The 16,816-nt window shown below is 26.8% G+C and overlaps 2 protein-coding genes across 3 annotated transcripts; one reads left to right on the forward strand and one right to left on the reverse strand.

Annotated features, from left to right (window-relative positions):
* Positions 1–1,420: 1,420 nt before the first annotated feature.
* Positions 1,421–2,392, forward strand: LOC112594650 (S-phase kinase-associated protein 1-like). Its single transcript, XM_025339556.1, has one exon. It carries the CDS (start codon positions 1,723–1,725, stop codon positions 2,209–2,211), a length of 489 nt encoding a protein of 162 aa, XP_025195341.1. The 5' UTR covers positions 1,421–1,722; the 3' UTR covers positions 2,212–2,392.
* A 3,513-nt stretch (positions 2,393–5,905) lies between these two features.
* Positions 5,906–15,216, reverse strand: LOC112594606 (G protein-coupled receptor kinase 1). Of its 2 annotated transcripts, none has more exons than XM_025339488.1 (16): positions 15,104–15,216; positions 11,589–11,665; positions 11,203–11,279; positions 9,530–9,631; positions 9,062–9,136; positions 8,940–9,001; positions 8,794–8,845; positions 8,536–8,727; positions 8,271–8,436; positions 7,919–8,060; positions 7,683–7,857; positions 7,296–7,408; positions 7,060–7,222; positions 6,813–6,981; positions 6,488–6,741; positions 5,906–6,401 (listed from the first exon to the last, which is right to left on the reverse strand). In XM_025339488.1, exons 1-16 carry the CDS (start codon positions 15,214–15,216, stop codon positions 6,249–6,251), a joined length of 2,085 nt encoding a protein of 694 aa, XP_025195273.1. In that variant the 3' UTR covers positions 5,906–6,248. The 2 variants fall into 2 exon arrangements, with proteins under 2 accessions (XP_025195273.1, XP_025195274.1); XM_025339489.1 differs by having other exon boundaries at positions 6,249–6,401; positions 7,296–7,396.
* Between the last annotated feature and the right edge of the window lie 1,600 nt (positions 15,217–16,816).

Genomic DNA, 16,816 nt, shown 5'->3' on the forward strand with positions numbered 1-16,816 from the left:
GTGAAAAAATGAAATTTTCTTCTAAACCTATTTGTCACATTTTTATGTTTATCTTTTTACCCTGTCGATTATTGACTAGAGATTCCTTAAATCAACGTTCACGATCAAATACAGATACTTTCACCTATGAATCAGTTGTAACTATTGTCGACTAAGTCTTGGAAAGAATATGGGTATCTAAGATTTAAATATATAGGTAAATTAATTGTATATATTTTAAACGAATTTGATGTATCAATAAAAATTTTCTGTTGATGACCAACGTTAATCCCATCTTTATCTAGATGAGGTGTAATAAAAAAAAAAATCATGCCTAGAAAGTAGAAAAAAATTTATTTTTTAAGAAATAAAATTTGATTTGCAGTATTTACTATTTTTTTTTAGTTATGCAGTGATAACATTAAAAAGGTACCTACAATGCATGATTAAACGTTATGTTAAACCATAAAATGTTAGGTAAATTGGTCATTGGCCGCATAAGCATACAAATGACTCATATTCAAAGATTGTTAATATTTCGTTCTAACATTATAATTATTATTATTTTGTAATTTAACATTTTAATTTTTAACCTAACTCTGATAATCCGAATTAATAGTTAATAGTTAGATTATCTATAACTTATCAGTTGTTACTAACTATTCTATAGTTGTTCTATAAAAGTATCTCTAGGTCATAGCCAATAGGTATCAAAGATAAAATATTGAAAATAAAGAATTTTAAAAGCTTAGCGGTTAAACACCCAAGAGTGATATTTTATATTACAACGAAATACCAATATATTATACTTTAACTGAAATCGTTATTCTTCATATTATAAATATCTAATTTCATTCAAATTTGAACATAAAATATCTGTAAAAAAATATTATATTTATACATTATTAAAATTGTTTGGATATAATATGAATTACTTATGAGGAACCTAGTATTTAATTTTCAAATTTTTCGACCCAATTTTTTTATCGATGATTAGGTAAATAAAACAAATTTAAACAAATTTAAAATGTCTGAAGATAGCTCAGAAAGTTAAAATATTTTAAAAAATGTTATTATAAAATAAATTACTAATATAAGCATTTATTAAAAATGCCACTTTAAACCAACATGTATCGATATTCTTAAATTTATTTTCAGAAAATCTCAAAAAATTCATGGTAATTTTATAATTAATCATAATTCTACGTTATAACTTTAAGTTATAAACTGATTCATCTTGTAAGTTTAAAGCACAGAATACAGATGTATATATATTTGTGGTTTAAAGTTGTGGCCTGTGAGTTATTTAGTTTTTAGTCTGAGATTTTTGTTAACATCGCAAAGTGCAGATTTGAATTATCAACTATCAGTACTTCTAACGTTGGACGCACTGTATTATTATTTATTTTCTGTATTCCCACCCTTATTTGCTATTCCTAGTTCCTACCGATTCAGTATTCACGTTTCCTGTATATAACGTTTGAGTGTTTGTAATTTGACCATAACATAAGCATTAAGCATCAAAACTCAAATGCTTTCATCTTTCGTCTACACTGTCTACAGTTAAATCAGTCAATAAATTTCATCTCAATTTTAACAGATTTGAGCATCACATAAAATAATATAATACATGTACACCGTTTTCGCTTGTACCTAATCAGATATCAATATTTAATTTGTCAATTGTTATTAATTATTTTTGTTCACTGTGTTTTTACCCGCTGTTTCGCACATCACTTCAAGATGCCTATGATAAAGTTGCAAAGTTCAGACGGAGAAGTGTTTCAAGTGGACTTCGAGATCGCCAAAGCTTCAGTGACTATTAAAACTATGGTCGAAGACTTAGGATTGGAAGAGGAAGATGAGGAGATCGTCCCGTTGCCAAACGTAAACGCTGGAATATTGAAGAAAGTCATCCAGTGGGCAACATACCACAAGGACGACCCGCCACCGGCTGAAGACGATGAAGGACGGGAAAAACGCACCGACGATATATCCAGCTGGGATGCGGATTTCTTGAAGGTGGATCAGGGTACACTATTTGAACTCATATTGGCCGCCAATTATTTGGATATTAAAGGACTGTTAGATGTCACATGTAAGACTGTCGCCAATATGATTAAGGGTAAAACACCAGAGGAAATAAGGAAAACTTTCAACATAAAAAATGATTTCACAGCTGCGGAGGAAGATCAAGTACGTAAAGAGAACGAATGGTGCGAAGAAAAGTAATTAATTTTAATCTACAAATGATAAACTTTTTTTTTTTGTCTACAGCATAATTTAATTTTTCATTTATTAATATAATTTTGTTTTATATTTATTTACTTTTTGTAATAGGAATTGTGTTTTAGTTTATATCTTAATATAAGGAAAATTAAATAAAAACAATTGTACATTTTACCTATTTAATCATACTCGGCCTTATTAAATTAAGTAGATTTACCACATGTACATTTCACGATGATTTTGATTTCTAAAAGTATTGATTAATGTATTATTAAATTATATACATTTTTTAGTGTATATTATAATACAATTTTATGTATATTTCTTCATAATATTTAAGTGATATACCTACCTCATACTGTTCTTTTTTTATACCATTCAAATTCCTTTGTTAAAGTATAATTTGTGCCACATAAAGCTATTGACTCAATGAATAAATCTGGTCAGTAGTACAGCAAAAGGGAATTTTTTTTTTTTATCTACCTAAAAATTGTGATAAATTTATGATCATTCCACATTAATTAGATTATATATATTATATACTTGTTTACTTTCTGAGTTATAAAATATAAAGAACCTTGATTGATATCTAAAAATGAATATTAGATCAACTATCAACCATTAGCTACTACTAATGAGGTCCTTCGTGAACTGTAGTTTTATTATATTAATTTCAAAATTATGAAATTGTCTATAAGATCAGGAATAATTTTCATATAATGGTAATTTATAGATCATTACTATTTTTTATTTTAAAATTTGTATAAACAATAGAACCAATAAGTAAATGTAATATAGACATGTTTAGTAAAATAAGAAAATAAATGCATCACAGAATAAAGAAACTAAAATTCATTTTTACAAAATTAAAAACTTAGTATATCTGTATTAGGTGGTATTAAAAATAATTAATTGTATTTAGTCCAATTTAAAATTAAACCTAATTCATTCATGGCACATTTTATTTTTAAATAATTAATTCAAATATATTTTTATTGCATAATTTTCAAAAATATAGAACAGTTTGGCAATATTTAAATAATCTGAATATGATTGTTCCAATTTATTTCACTTATGAGATAATTTTTTAACAAATAAAAGTACCAAGTTAGAATAATTGAAAAAATAAGTATTATTTTTCATTTATTTAACAAGGGTTTAAAAAAGAAAACTAATAGACAAGAGGTATTTATTTTTTCCATTGGTTACAAAGTGTGTTGAAATATATTGGTAAAAGGATTTCAAAACTTTCTAACAATGTTCAATTCATTTGACAGTGTTAAGGCATTTTTACTTAGTCTCATACAATACATCTATAAATATGTTAGATATTGGAGTAGTTCCAAAGACGTTAAGATTTTGGAAATACCTGAGAAGAAAGTTTAGAACATTTCCAAAAATGTGCAAAAATTTGGAACAATTCCAAGTGGTGATTAAATAAAATACATCAATTGGATATAATGAACAAATGATTAATAGACGAGCATAACAGAGGATCAAAGGTTTATGTCGACAAAAATTCCCTGAAATATATATTTTACGTGTGTACATTTAATGGGATTTATTGCATTACACTTTGATACATTATTTTTTAAATTTTATTTTAACTCTAAACAATAATTATACATAACTGGATAATCAAGTTATATTAAGTTTTTTCTTTTAAATTCTAATCTATATTTTCATACAATCTTAATAACTTGATAAAAAAGCAATCGCGCCTAATTAAATCATAAGTAACATAATATTAGATAAACATCGTATCTAAAATATTATAATACTCATTAAGTTGAAATGTGTGTATACATGATGTTAATTGTATAATTTATTACAATGGGATTGCAATGCTAATTAAAACAATAAAAGTTGTAATTTTCACAGTTTTAAAGACTAGGTTAAAATAATAAATAATATACATCATAACAAAATAATAATAATAAATAAATATAAATAATAATACAATAAAATAAATAAATAAAGTAACAAAAGATATAAAAAATTTAAATGAATTAACAATAAAAATAATACTTTTTATTTATTTATTTAAATAAAATAACAATAAAAAGAACAATAAGTTGGTAGAAGATTTAAATATTAACAATTATACTGTGTTATGTTTAAATATATTATATACCTTTCTCTCTAATGGTCATTAAAATTTAAATATTTCATTGAGATTATTATTGATTTAATTTGAGGTGATGACAAACGGTGTACATTGTCTATATGTGAATAATAATAAAAAAACAACACAAAAACAATAGTTATAATATAAAATATAGTGGACAATATAGTAATTTAAAAGCAATTTATTATTTCACATTAAACCTAATTAGGCCTAAATAATATTATATTTATTTGATATTTAAATTGGTAATTACTAAATTACCTACTCCTATAGACTAGCATATATTATAATATTTACAAGGTTTTTATAACATATGATGCAGGAATTTTAAAATTAAAATGTATTTACAAATTTTGTTGGCCACAATATTGTAATCGATATATATTGTTTGATTGTCGACATTAAAAAATAAAATTATAAGTAAGTTGGCATAAGAAATTTGTAAATTTAAGTCATAATTTTAACATTGATAAGGCTTAGTTTGAAGTGTTTCATTCTATTCATATTATATTAAATCATTTATGAGGTGCAAACAAAGTGAAAAATTATGTCCTAAAAGTTGATGGTGATCAATATAATGATGAAAATTATATGAATTTATTTTTTGTTTTAACACATCGAAATTATCAGTCTTGTTATAAATATAATTGGATGACTTCAATAGAGAGCCAAAAAGCAAATACTTAATAGCAAAATCACTATGATATATTCCAATTTTTAATGGTATATATTAATAAATAAACCACAATTGGATTAATACACATTATTTACCGACTAGACATGATGTTAATTCAGTCAAAATGAATTTGAAGATACTGATAAACAAATTGAATTGCATATTTAACAGAATTTATTTAACTGCAAATTGAAAAAGAATGTTATTTATAAAAAATTGCCTATCATCTTATCTACATTAAGAATTTAGCTTGAATAGGTTAAATGTAGTTAAAACTAAACAGAAAATATTTACAACTGAAGTTCTGCAAGGTTGTCAATTTACAACAATAATGTGATTTTCATTCAATTCAAGCTACAAAATACACTAATGTTTGGTTTATCATATTAACAAAAAACTTCTCCCTTTCCACAAAACCAAGTATCTATATTTTTATGTGGTTATTCAATAACTGATTCAAAATAATGAAATATATATATATTATTTTAGTAAAATAATTACCTTATTTTTTTTTTCTAAAAAAAACTAAATTTTAGAACGTTTTAGAATTTTCTGAGTATTTTTGAAAAAGTAACAAGAAATATGATTTATTGCATTAACGATAGCAACTTAAAATTAAAACAGTAAAATATAATATTATCTTACACATACTTAAGATATGACATGCAAATAATTTTTGTTTTGTTAGTTTTAAATTTAGAAAATGTAATTTTAAATTGATACATATCAATATAGAATCATTAACAACCTGTTACAAATTCACAATACTTGACTAACAAGATTTACTGACATAAATAAAATAAAAAAATATGTATGTACAATAGAAAATACAATACATGATTGTAGATTGAGATTATAGATTTTTATGGCACCATATATTAGAAATACCTTTATATGTCATGAACTTCTTTATTAAATGTGGTTTTTATAATGCACAAAAATGTATGTATTAGAAAAATTGTACTAAAAAATTATAAAATGTATAAAAAATAGTAATTTATTACATTGATCTATACTATCCATTCTCGATACAATAACAAGAAATAATGAAACACCACAGTCTTATATAGTAGCGTTACACTAACCTTAGCAAATAAAATCTGGATATAATAAGTCGACAAAAACTGGGAACTGAGGAAAGGGATGGATGAATAAAGCAGAACATTTAATATATTTTAAAGAAAAGCGTTGAGATTCATCAAAGAGATTTGTTTAACCTAATACCTTATTATTTAACTAATTTCCGTTGGTGTTTGTAGTAGATGTTAGCGAATCAGTTTCTTCTTGTATGAACATTTTTCCTGGTTTTTTCAATTTTTTTAACAGATCATGTGTGGATTTATGTGTAGATCGTAATGACAATGCCCATTCTTTTAAACCAATTTCATCCTAAAATTGTAATTTATAATAAATTAACAATAATATAAAAACTCAAAATGTAATTGTAATTATTCATAAAATTAACTTAGACTTACACTATTAGTAAGAACTAGTTTGCCATCTTTTCCATCTTTCATGCGTAATACAATGCATTGCTCATTTTTAACAATTACTAACTCAGGACTGACTTCTAATACTTGGTCTAATGTGATTACTTCAGTTTTTACTGAGCCTGAATCTGAATGCAACTCCAACCGGTTAGGGTATAGTTTAGCGTACCTTGTTTGCCATGCAGATGCAAATGGTCCTCCTAATTTTTTAATATATCCATGAAGAATACAATCAGATTCTAAAAGAAACAAATAAGATTACATTAATATAATTAAATTATAAATACTTTTTTTTTTATTATTAATATACCTTCTTCATTGTGTTCATTGAATTTTTTTTGCCTAGACTTTCTTTTTTGATCAGCTTTATCAGCTTCAGAATTTACTGTTTCAAATACTGTTTCAGCAACTTCATTTTGCCATCTTTCAGATATAGTTATAGAAAAGTTCTTATACAGTTCTTGATCAGCGTCAGTTAACTATTATTTATAAATATTAAAAACAATTATTATCCATACAACTCCTAAATTACAAGAATGAAACATTTTTTAATTTACTTTGATGCCCTTTGTGTCCTCTTCATCAAATGAACCAATATCAAATGCATCGGCAGCATTAACTTCTCCTCTCGGAGGTATAAGAGGTGGTGTATATTTTTGCATATATACTTGTTGCCAATCGAGTCCCGCAAAAAATGGATGTTCTTTTAATTCATCAGACCTAAATAAAAATAAAAAATGGAATTAATAAAAAAAATATACATAAGAGTTATAAATGTTAACAATTATTTTACCCCCTTCCTCGACACCCAATTCTTTCATTTATATCACGTTGTAAAAGTCCTTCTAAAAGATCTTTTAAACTTTTTGAAAAAGAATCTGGAAGTTCTACATTCTGCAACATAAACTGTTTTTGTTAATTTGAATTAACAAAATTAACAAATACACATTTCATTATATTATAAATAATAGCTTACATAATAATTATATTTATGTGTTTATAAATATTAAATTTATTAAATTCATGCTTGAAATTAATTTAAAAAAAAAAAAAAAAAAAAAAAAACAACGAAAACATGCAATTTTATTTACTTATGGTCTTACTAATAATAACTACAAGTAAAAAATAAAATAGCTCTAATTTTATAAAAATTAAAAAGCTTAGGGATTGAAAAATATACCATTGTTAAGGTCATTCGGTCAATTTCGTGTTTGTCCTTGGTTTTATGTTGTCTGAATGGACTGTGGCCTTTAAGTAGTTTGTATAACATGCAACCAAAAGAAAACCAATCTGCACTTGAATCATAAGCTGTTCCTTTTGATAACACTTCTGGTGCCATGTAACCATGTGTTCCCCTAATTACAAAACACACATTAAAATTTTCATATTCAACACATTCACGGTTATTTAACTTACACACTAGCATGTGGCTTCTTTTTAGAAAAGTCACAAGCTAAACCTAAATCTGATATTCGTACATGACCGTATTCATCTAAAAGTATGTTGGCTGGCTTTAAGTCCCTGTAGACAATAAATCTTCGGTGCATATGCTCTAAGCCTAATAATAAAAAAATATATGGTTAAAAATATGTATAGGATAATTTTTAAATATACAATACACATTTGCCACCAAATCAATATATAAAATTATTATTTTAAGTATTTAAACTTTTAAACATAATAGAAAATATAACCACAAAACCTAACTAAGAAAATTAATGTTTTTTATAATAAATATAAATATTTAACCAGTTCTTGTTATATTTACCTAAAATTACTTCAGCAGCATAGAATTTCATATCAAGTTCATTAAATACACCATGCTGTGCTAAATGATAATGTAAATCACCACCATGCATTAGGTCTAATATGAAACAAAGTTTATCAGGTGTATGAAATGCATACGTCATACAAACAATAAAAGGACAGTCCACCTATACACCAAATTAAATAAAAAAAAATCATTAAATCAACAAATCATCTAATTGCATGTCTAAATATATATTTTTTTTATTAAAATAATATATAGTTACCCCGGTACTGACTAGAGACAACATAATACGTTCGTTTAAGGCAAGTGTTTCCCCTTGTTTCATTTTTATTCGTTTCTTATCAAGACATTTCATTGCATACATCTTTCCAGTATCAGCTTTTCGACAACCATAAACTTCACCAAAACCACCTCTACCAATTATACGGTGAACACTAAAATCGTTCATGGTCAGCTAAAATACAATTATTAATACTTTAAATATGAATGTGATAAATATATACTTTATTAAATAACTTACCGAAATATTAAGTTCTAAATTTTTCCATTGACAGAATCTAGTATATTTATCACTAATTAAAAAAAATATATATATAATTAATATTTCATTAATACCAAAGTAATTATGTTCTAAAATAATTTACAAAATAAATAAAATGTTTATACCTTTCTAGAAATTTTTTAAAAGGTTCTTCCCGAAGATGATTGAATATTACTTTAATATAAGGCTAAAAATTAAAAATATATGGTTATATAAAAAACTTTTTTTATAATGGTAGTTTACTAACTTCAAATAAATTAACAGGCACTTCATTTTTCATCAAATATTTTTGAACATGAGCGACTGCATCTTTAGGGTAATTCTAAAAAATATAATTAAAATTAATGTAAAAGGAGTAAACAAAACTATAATTATTTATCACTAAATTTTAACAGAGAAACAATTTGAAATTATAAGTGAATTATTTTATATAATTTATAGGATAAATACAAGATAAAAATTTTTAGTTAAAAGATGTGAAAAAATTATGACACATTTAGTACTACTGAGAGGAAAAAGTGATTGGCAACAAAAAAGGCTGATAAAACAAATAATTAGTACAATAAAATAAGCTTTTTAATTTAGAGCATTGGAGAGAAAGGTTGAGACAGAGATGTAAAAATAAAGATTTACTAATAAAGATAAAAATTGTTTAAAGTTTAAATAATCTCTGAAAATTGACTATTATCTTTGCAATTAAATCATTTTTACTTACATGAGTATGTGACAAAAGTTCTTTCATAATATAATTATCATAAATGTCCCTAGCTAATTTTCTCCTCTCGTCGATTGATTCTAATTTTTCATACCTTTTGATCTGAAAAAAAAAACAAATAAAACTTTTAACTCTTAGAATATCATATATATTAAATTTGTATTGTAAATTATAAAGATAAAAAACAATAATTTATAGAAAAAAAAATTATTTCATTTTTAATTAGTTAAAAACTCATTTATTAACTAGCAATTTAAAGACCAATAAGCTTTTTAGTAATAAACTACAAAGAAATTACTAGCAAATAAAACACCACTTTCATAATTTATTTAACACAATGATCTTTATAACTAAGAAAAAAATTATCTATACAATAAAAATTTCATTCTGAAAACCTTTTTTAAAAAAATGTACTTATATAAAAAGATAATTGGTAAAATAATACAGAGGTTATTAAACTTTTTTGGTTCACACATCCTCAAAAAAAAGTAATTAATCGCGCCTCTTATTAATAAATGAAATAATATTTTTTATTAATGTATAATACTATATTAGTATCTATAGCTTACAAGGACATATGTATAATATCAATATTTACATAGCAATTCCCTCTGTTAAGTGCTTGAGACTCCTAAGGGGGGCACACCATTTAGGAATTATTGATATAATAGATATAGGAACAGTAAATATTACAAATCATTTAATCTATTTTATTAATTATTTATTATATTTAGAGTTAAAATATAATTATAAACATGTTAATTAAATATATAACCTTTATGGTATACTGCCTACTTTATAATTCCATTTCTTTATTAATAACTCAAAGAAATTATTTATTATCAAAACATGTATGATTTTTATGCATTTAAAATTAGTATTTAGTAAAATAGCGGATAAAACGAACAATATATGTGTATAAAAAAAAATCTCAATGGAGATGCAAGATTCAAGTTGTTGAGAATTTATATGAATAGAGGCATGTTTACAGTGTATAGAGGTTACTTATTAAAATTACAAGGAAAGATGATGACGGGGACTGTTTTGTAACAGTTCCACTTGACCACAAAGCTCACCCTATTTTTATGATGAAAAAACTTCAGTCCCCATGCCTTTTTCCATTTTGTTTTATGATGTCATATGTCATCTCAAATAATGGTTGCTTTTAATAGTGGCAAAGTTTCATACACAGCAAATGAAAGTATGTTAGGATAAAAAACAATTTAACTTTGGCATATAAACCTGGGTTTTAGATTGCTAATTAATATTTTTTTTTTTGTTAATTGAGCTCTAATAATACTTTACTAACGTTCAAACACTATACTCAATTATAATTTTTATTAAATTTATAATAATGGTAATATATTTATTTAAAAATAATTAATAAACATTAATATGATTACAAAATGAATATCTTATAAAATAAAATTTAGATGGGTAGTTTTAAAAAAAAACCAATGTTTGATTTATAAATAACTATTATAACAAATTTTTCCTCTAAATAGTTTGATTAGTTAAAAATATTTTAAATAATATATTTGAACTAACTACCTTTGGAAAAACATAGGTTAATAATATTTAAATTATTTATATTTTGTACATAATTATTACTATTATTTATTTTAGATATAATCAGAAATTTTTTTTTTAATCTGAACTATTATAAATCTTACCTCATCATAAAAGTTAATTTCAGGTATTTGTTCATCTTCGGGTAGATGTTCACAAAAATCTTTGAATAACAAGTAACCTAAAATATTAAAAGCAATAAAATAATTTCCTATGTTATTAAATTTATAAATTTAGGATACGTATTATACATAGTAATAATATATTAATTTAATGTTTAATAATATGTATAGAACTAAAGAAGTATTCATTGTGTTTGTCTTTATGACTAACTTTTTTTCTAATATTTTTGAATCATGATTTTAAATAAAAATTAATTAATATTATTACTAAATATAAACTTTAAACAGAATAGAATATATATACAATATAGTACGTGAATAGGTATGTAGGAGGATAGACTATGAGACATACTGTTTTCATAAATTACCTAGAACTTGATTGAAGATTTTATCAAAATTAACTTCTTCTTTTTTTTCAAGGTATTTGTGCATTACACTTCGAACACTAAAAAAGAAAGGGTACTTATTAAACAAAGATATATTAATTCAAATTTAAACAATAATAATGGTTAACTAAAATTTAACACCAAGATATTCTATTATATATTTTTATATATATATATATATATATAATAATATATATTTATTTTTTAATAAATTTAAAATTGTTTTATATTTAATTGAAATTGTTAATTGTTATAATATATGGTTAAAATTTGCAACATCAACATATATTGTCTTCTACATAATATTGACATATAAAACAGTACATTTTTGTTCAATAGAACCAATTTTGTATAGTTAGTTTGACATTAGAGTAAGTTACCCAATGTTAAATTGAAAGGTGAGGATATTACTTTAATATTTCATTTACATTTTTAATTGTTATATTTTTTATACTCAATTAATCTTAATTGAAATAATACAAAAGAAATTTATGTAGAATACCATAATCATAAGGTTAATAATAAGTAAATTCATTCTTAGATTCAGGGTAACTAAATAAAATTAGTCTTGCTGAATGCAAATTTGTTATATTGTATGTTTGTAAGACAGAGAAAACATCTGTGATTTTCAAATAAATAACATTATTTAGACTAAAATTTAGAGTACCTAATACACACTACCAAAATACCTTATACAAAACTTTTGTATTATGAGTAAATCAAGTAGATAAAAAACAATTTTCATTTTAATGAAGAAAATATAATTAATTTTATTATTAGTTTAATTACAAAATTATTTTTTATTGTTTTTAATCATTTTAACTTTAATTTCAATAGAAATTAGAAAATGTAAGAATCAACTGCATTTCATAACTTTACTATTGAAATGAAATCGGCTATGTTCTAAAATTCTATAGGACACATTTTAACTATTACACAAATATACTATGCTCTGTGCAACATAATTATGTTAATGAATTTTGTCCATTTATAATTTATACATTTACTCCAAAAATTAAAAACATTTTATTTGTTATTTTACTTTAAAATGATGCTTAATTACTTAAATTACCTTTCAAAAGTTTTCAAAAAAAGATATTTTTATTGGTTATGTTGAAAATGTAGCTTAATTATTTATTTGTAATGTAGTTTCTACTATGTGACTGTTAAGACTGTTTACCTATATATTTAAAATGACAGTAATAGAATTATTAAATTTAAACTTTAAAATATTGACACTTTTTTTTTAACACTTAGGTATTATAATAATGTCATTATTTCAAAAGGCAAAAATTTTTTTAATGACATAGGTAAAAGGTAATTTAAAAAATGTACATTACTTATAAAAATAATAAAACCTTTTTAACATGCTACATTTACTGCATATCAGTAGTATAATAAAACATACAATATCCATAAACATAAATTAATTCTATGTGATCTCTTATGGTTATTCAGTAAGATTAATAATATAGGTACTGGTCTAGTTAACACACGACTTATATCTCTCGTATTTTTGGCGTTTTAATCATTTGTTATGAAATTTATATACTATACTTATCATATGGCATTTATAAATTATACCTTTAAAATAAAGGTAATTATAATAAAATAATAAATACAAGCCGGTTTATTATGAATAATATTTGTGTTTTGCAAAAAAATGATTTCCTGTGAATCATTCTATATGTCACTAAAAATTTGCTGGAAATTCATTTTTTTTAGTATATTTGTTTCAATGATAACAACGACTGAATAACCAAGGTAGGTATTCCATAATATTATATATGGTATACGCTGTTATACATATATTGTATTATTAATTTTACTAAAAGGATTTTAACAAACATTATTAAAATATTAAATAAGTAAATTTCTCAAGTATACCTAAAGTACTTAGTTTTCATACTTTTTTTATCTGCAGTTTATAAATTTTATAACAAATTATCAGAACATCAAAAATATAAAAGATATAAAGTGGCAGGCATCAACTAAACCTGAATGGTAAGAGCATATTTTCTTGGCAGGCATCAAATAGACTAGTACTACAATTTAAAAATAAAATTAATAAATACATTTTTCCAAAAAATGAGATTCAGTTTAAAGAAATCATGAGATGTAGCTACATATTCACAAAATATAAAATAAAAAAACACCTACTAAATTAAATAAAAAATTTAAAAAGAGAAGATTAAGTTTAATGAAGTTGGAAATAATTTTTGTGTAAGAGACAATTGCATTTCATAACTTTACTATTGAAATGAAATCGGCTAAGCTCTAAAATACTTTAGGACACAATTTCAACATTTGTACAAACTCTATAAAAACAAATGTACAACAATAAATAAATTATGTCCACTCTAAATAACATCTTTATGGTAGTAACTTTTATTTAAGATGACACAAACAGAAAAATCTGTTAAAAGAAACTTTTTGATAGGAATTATGAAATCATGTTATAGGTATAGGAATTAGTACAAAACATTCTACTTAGCACAATGATATTTGCCTATATGAAATTTTTACTTTAAAACTTTTTAAACATAAAAATATAAGATTGTTCAAGTTAATAAAAACATTTTTTTAATTAAGTCTTTTAGTATCATTATCGATATTAAAAAATTAGCACTTAATATATAATACATGGTATTGCCTTTATATATTATTCAAAATAGTATTTACACAAATTTTGCTTTTTAATGTACAAAACAATTATTTATTAAAATTATAACAAATTATAAACACATTAAACAAAGTTTGTCAAGGTAGTTGTTTTCACTATATTCTTATATTCTTTAATATTATCACTAAATTTAAAGATTTTGTTGTTTAGAAAAGGATAATAATATATATTTTTCTTTAATTTTAAAGTATTGAATCCAGATGTTTTACTTGTCAAAAAATTATAGATAAACTCAATCATAAAGTTTTAAAGGATCATCAAGACAAGTCCAGATATAGAATATATTGTTATGTGGCATATTTTTTAGACAATATCACTGACATTAGATTATATTTCTGATTATAAGGGAACAGAAAAATGTCAATATAAGCTATGTCTCGACTTAGAAATCTAATTGAAAAATCACAATGAATACAGACAATTTTTCCAATCTGTCCACCAAATGATAGAGTATTTTTAAAACTCATTTATTAAGAATTATTTAAATATCTACAATATTTCAAGTAGTAGTGCTGAACTACCTAACTACTGTTATTATGTTGATCTATCAAAACGTTTTGAATTTGTACAAGGGATATTATAACTATAATATATGTAAAATTATAAAAAGACTTGTCAATATGTTTAGTAGTAATTTGCAAATTTTAATAGGAATTTGAATAGGTACGACCTTGGTCAAGAAATTACAGGTCCATCAGTTACACCAAACAGAAAAAGTAATCGTCAGATGCTTGTCGGGCCAGACAAGTGAAGCAATACAATAGATAGGCTATCAACATTCAAAAACAGTAGGCGCATAGGTAGAGCATATTACCTCGGGTCCGGCAAGACGATTTTCTTGCTGGCTCTGGCCGCCGGCGTGCACTTGCTCTTCTCCATAGCCATTAGGTAGCTGACGTCGGCCAACACGGCTTCCAAGTCGGCCATCGTGCGCGGCGGGTAGTTTACACGCGATTCGAACACTAACGGGAGTCCGGGCGAACGGACTTGACTTGGGATTTGATGGAAACAAATCGCAATAATACGATTTCGTGGTAAGAATCGAACGACGTGTCGGTCAACCACCACGACCAGCGGCGGCGACGACAGCAGCAACGACAACGACTGAATTAACGACCAACACCACACCAACAACCTAGGCCACGACGGTCAGCAGCCTAGACTCGGTGGAAAACCATTATCACTTGACAGTTTTCACGGCAGTCGCGTTTCCAGCAATCGCGACGGCCGCGATCTCGTAAGACACGGAACAACCGCGGTCACTGTGGTGGCCGTCGTCATCGCAGCCACGGCAGCGGCCGCGGCGATCGTCGGACATGACGACCACGACGAATAGGACAACGACGATCCGGCGACGTCGTGATGCGAGTGTCACCCCGTTTGGGTTTCCGTCGGATCGAAAAATTAAATAAACAAATAAATAATAAAAAAAAAGAACCAACCGACGATGTGTGTGTGTGTGTGTGTCTGTGATACCTGTGTGGTGGTAGTTTATAATTATTATAAAACTATCTACTACTAACCGGCCAGTAGTGGTGGTCGCGGTCCGTGAAAAATATTATTTGTATAATTCGTTTCAATAATTATCTATCATTATTGTTTTGTTCTGTGTTATGGTGTCGGACGGGTATCAGTCACCTGGGCGACGACAACGGTCGTTTAACCGACGGCGGCACGTAAATGTACGTAACGCGAAACTAGGTCGCCCGCGCGCACATCACATTATTATTATCGTCGCGATATAATTATTGTCGTACGACAGGCCGACCACACAAAAGCACACCAACACACACACACGCGCAAAACTACTCGCACACCGACACACACACGTCACACACACACACAGCCGCTCACACCAACGCGCGCGCGTGCGCGCGTCCGCAAAACGGCGTAGTGTCCGCGGTCGGGTAGCGGAGAGGGGTGGACAGCCGTTCGTAGACTATATTATAGTACTATGGTTGTAGTCGTATGCGAATGCGGAACGACAAAAATCTCTGTCGGGCCGTTACACGCTTGCACCGCCGCCACCGCTAGTGAGCAGCTCCGGTGGTGCGCTCCGGCCGATGCCCACGAGTATCACTCACGTCTCGCTACAGTCACCGTGGCCGCCTCTCACCTCCCCCTCGCTAGCTCTTGGCGATATCACGTCGTCCACCGCTCGACTCGACCATGGGATGCGTGCGTGCTCGAGCACGTCGCGTGTCGGCGAGTGCGTGCGACCGACAGTCGGGTCGCATCTGTCGTTGTTCGCGGTTTTCGATCGCGAGGTGCCGCCAGTAGTAATGGTCGTTGTCGTCGTCGATGTTGTCACGGTGGCAACACTGCGAGTCGCAACCGCGGACGGGAAGGACTGACGGACGAGTCGTTTCGATTTAAAAGATACGGACGTCGACTGATAACACGGGGGCGAGAGCCTCGACCTAGCTGATCTACGAGGAAGTTTATATCTTGAACCGCGACGTCCGTGCCGTAGGGTAGTAGGATCGGTCCGTTCCTCGCTTCGTACGAGGCCACGGTGCTCGTGTGA

This window comes from Melanaphis sacchari, unplaced genomic scaffold (assembly GCF_002803265.2).
Source record: "Melanaphis sacchari strain LSU unplaced genomic scaffold, SCAv2.0 Contig23_pilon_pilon, whole genome shotgun sequence".
NCBI classification, from domain to species: domain Eukaryota; kingdom Metazoa; phylum Arthropoda; class Insecta; order Hemiptera; family Aphididae; genus Melanaphis; species Melanaphis sacchari.

What these genes read in the sequence shown, in the direction of transcription:
- LOC112594650 (XM_025339556.1), top strand. Translation starts at nt 1,723, where the DNA reads ATGCCTATGATAAAGTTGCAAAGTTCAGACGGAGAAGTGTTTCAAGTG.
- LOC112594606 (XM_025339488.1), bottom strand. Translation starts at nt 15,216, where the DNA reads ATGGCCGACTTGGAAGCCGTGTTGGCCGACGTCAGCTACCTAATGGCT. An exon ending in TGTCTCTAGTCAGTACCGGG is followed by an intron (nt 8,437 to 8,535) that starts GTAACTATATAT and finishes TTTGGTGTATAG; the next exon opens with GTGGACTGTCCTTTTATTGT. An exon ending in AACTAGTTCTTACTAATAGT is followed by an intron (nt 6,402 to 6,487) that starts GTAAGTCTAAGT and finishes TTACAATTTTAG; the next exon opens with GATGAAATTGGTTTAAAAGA.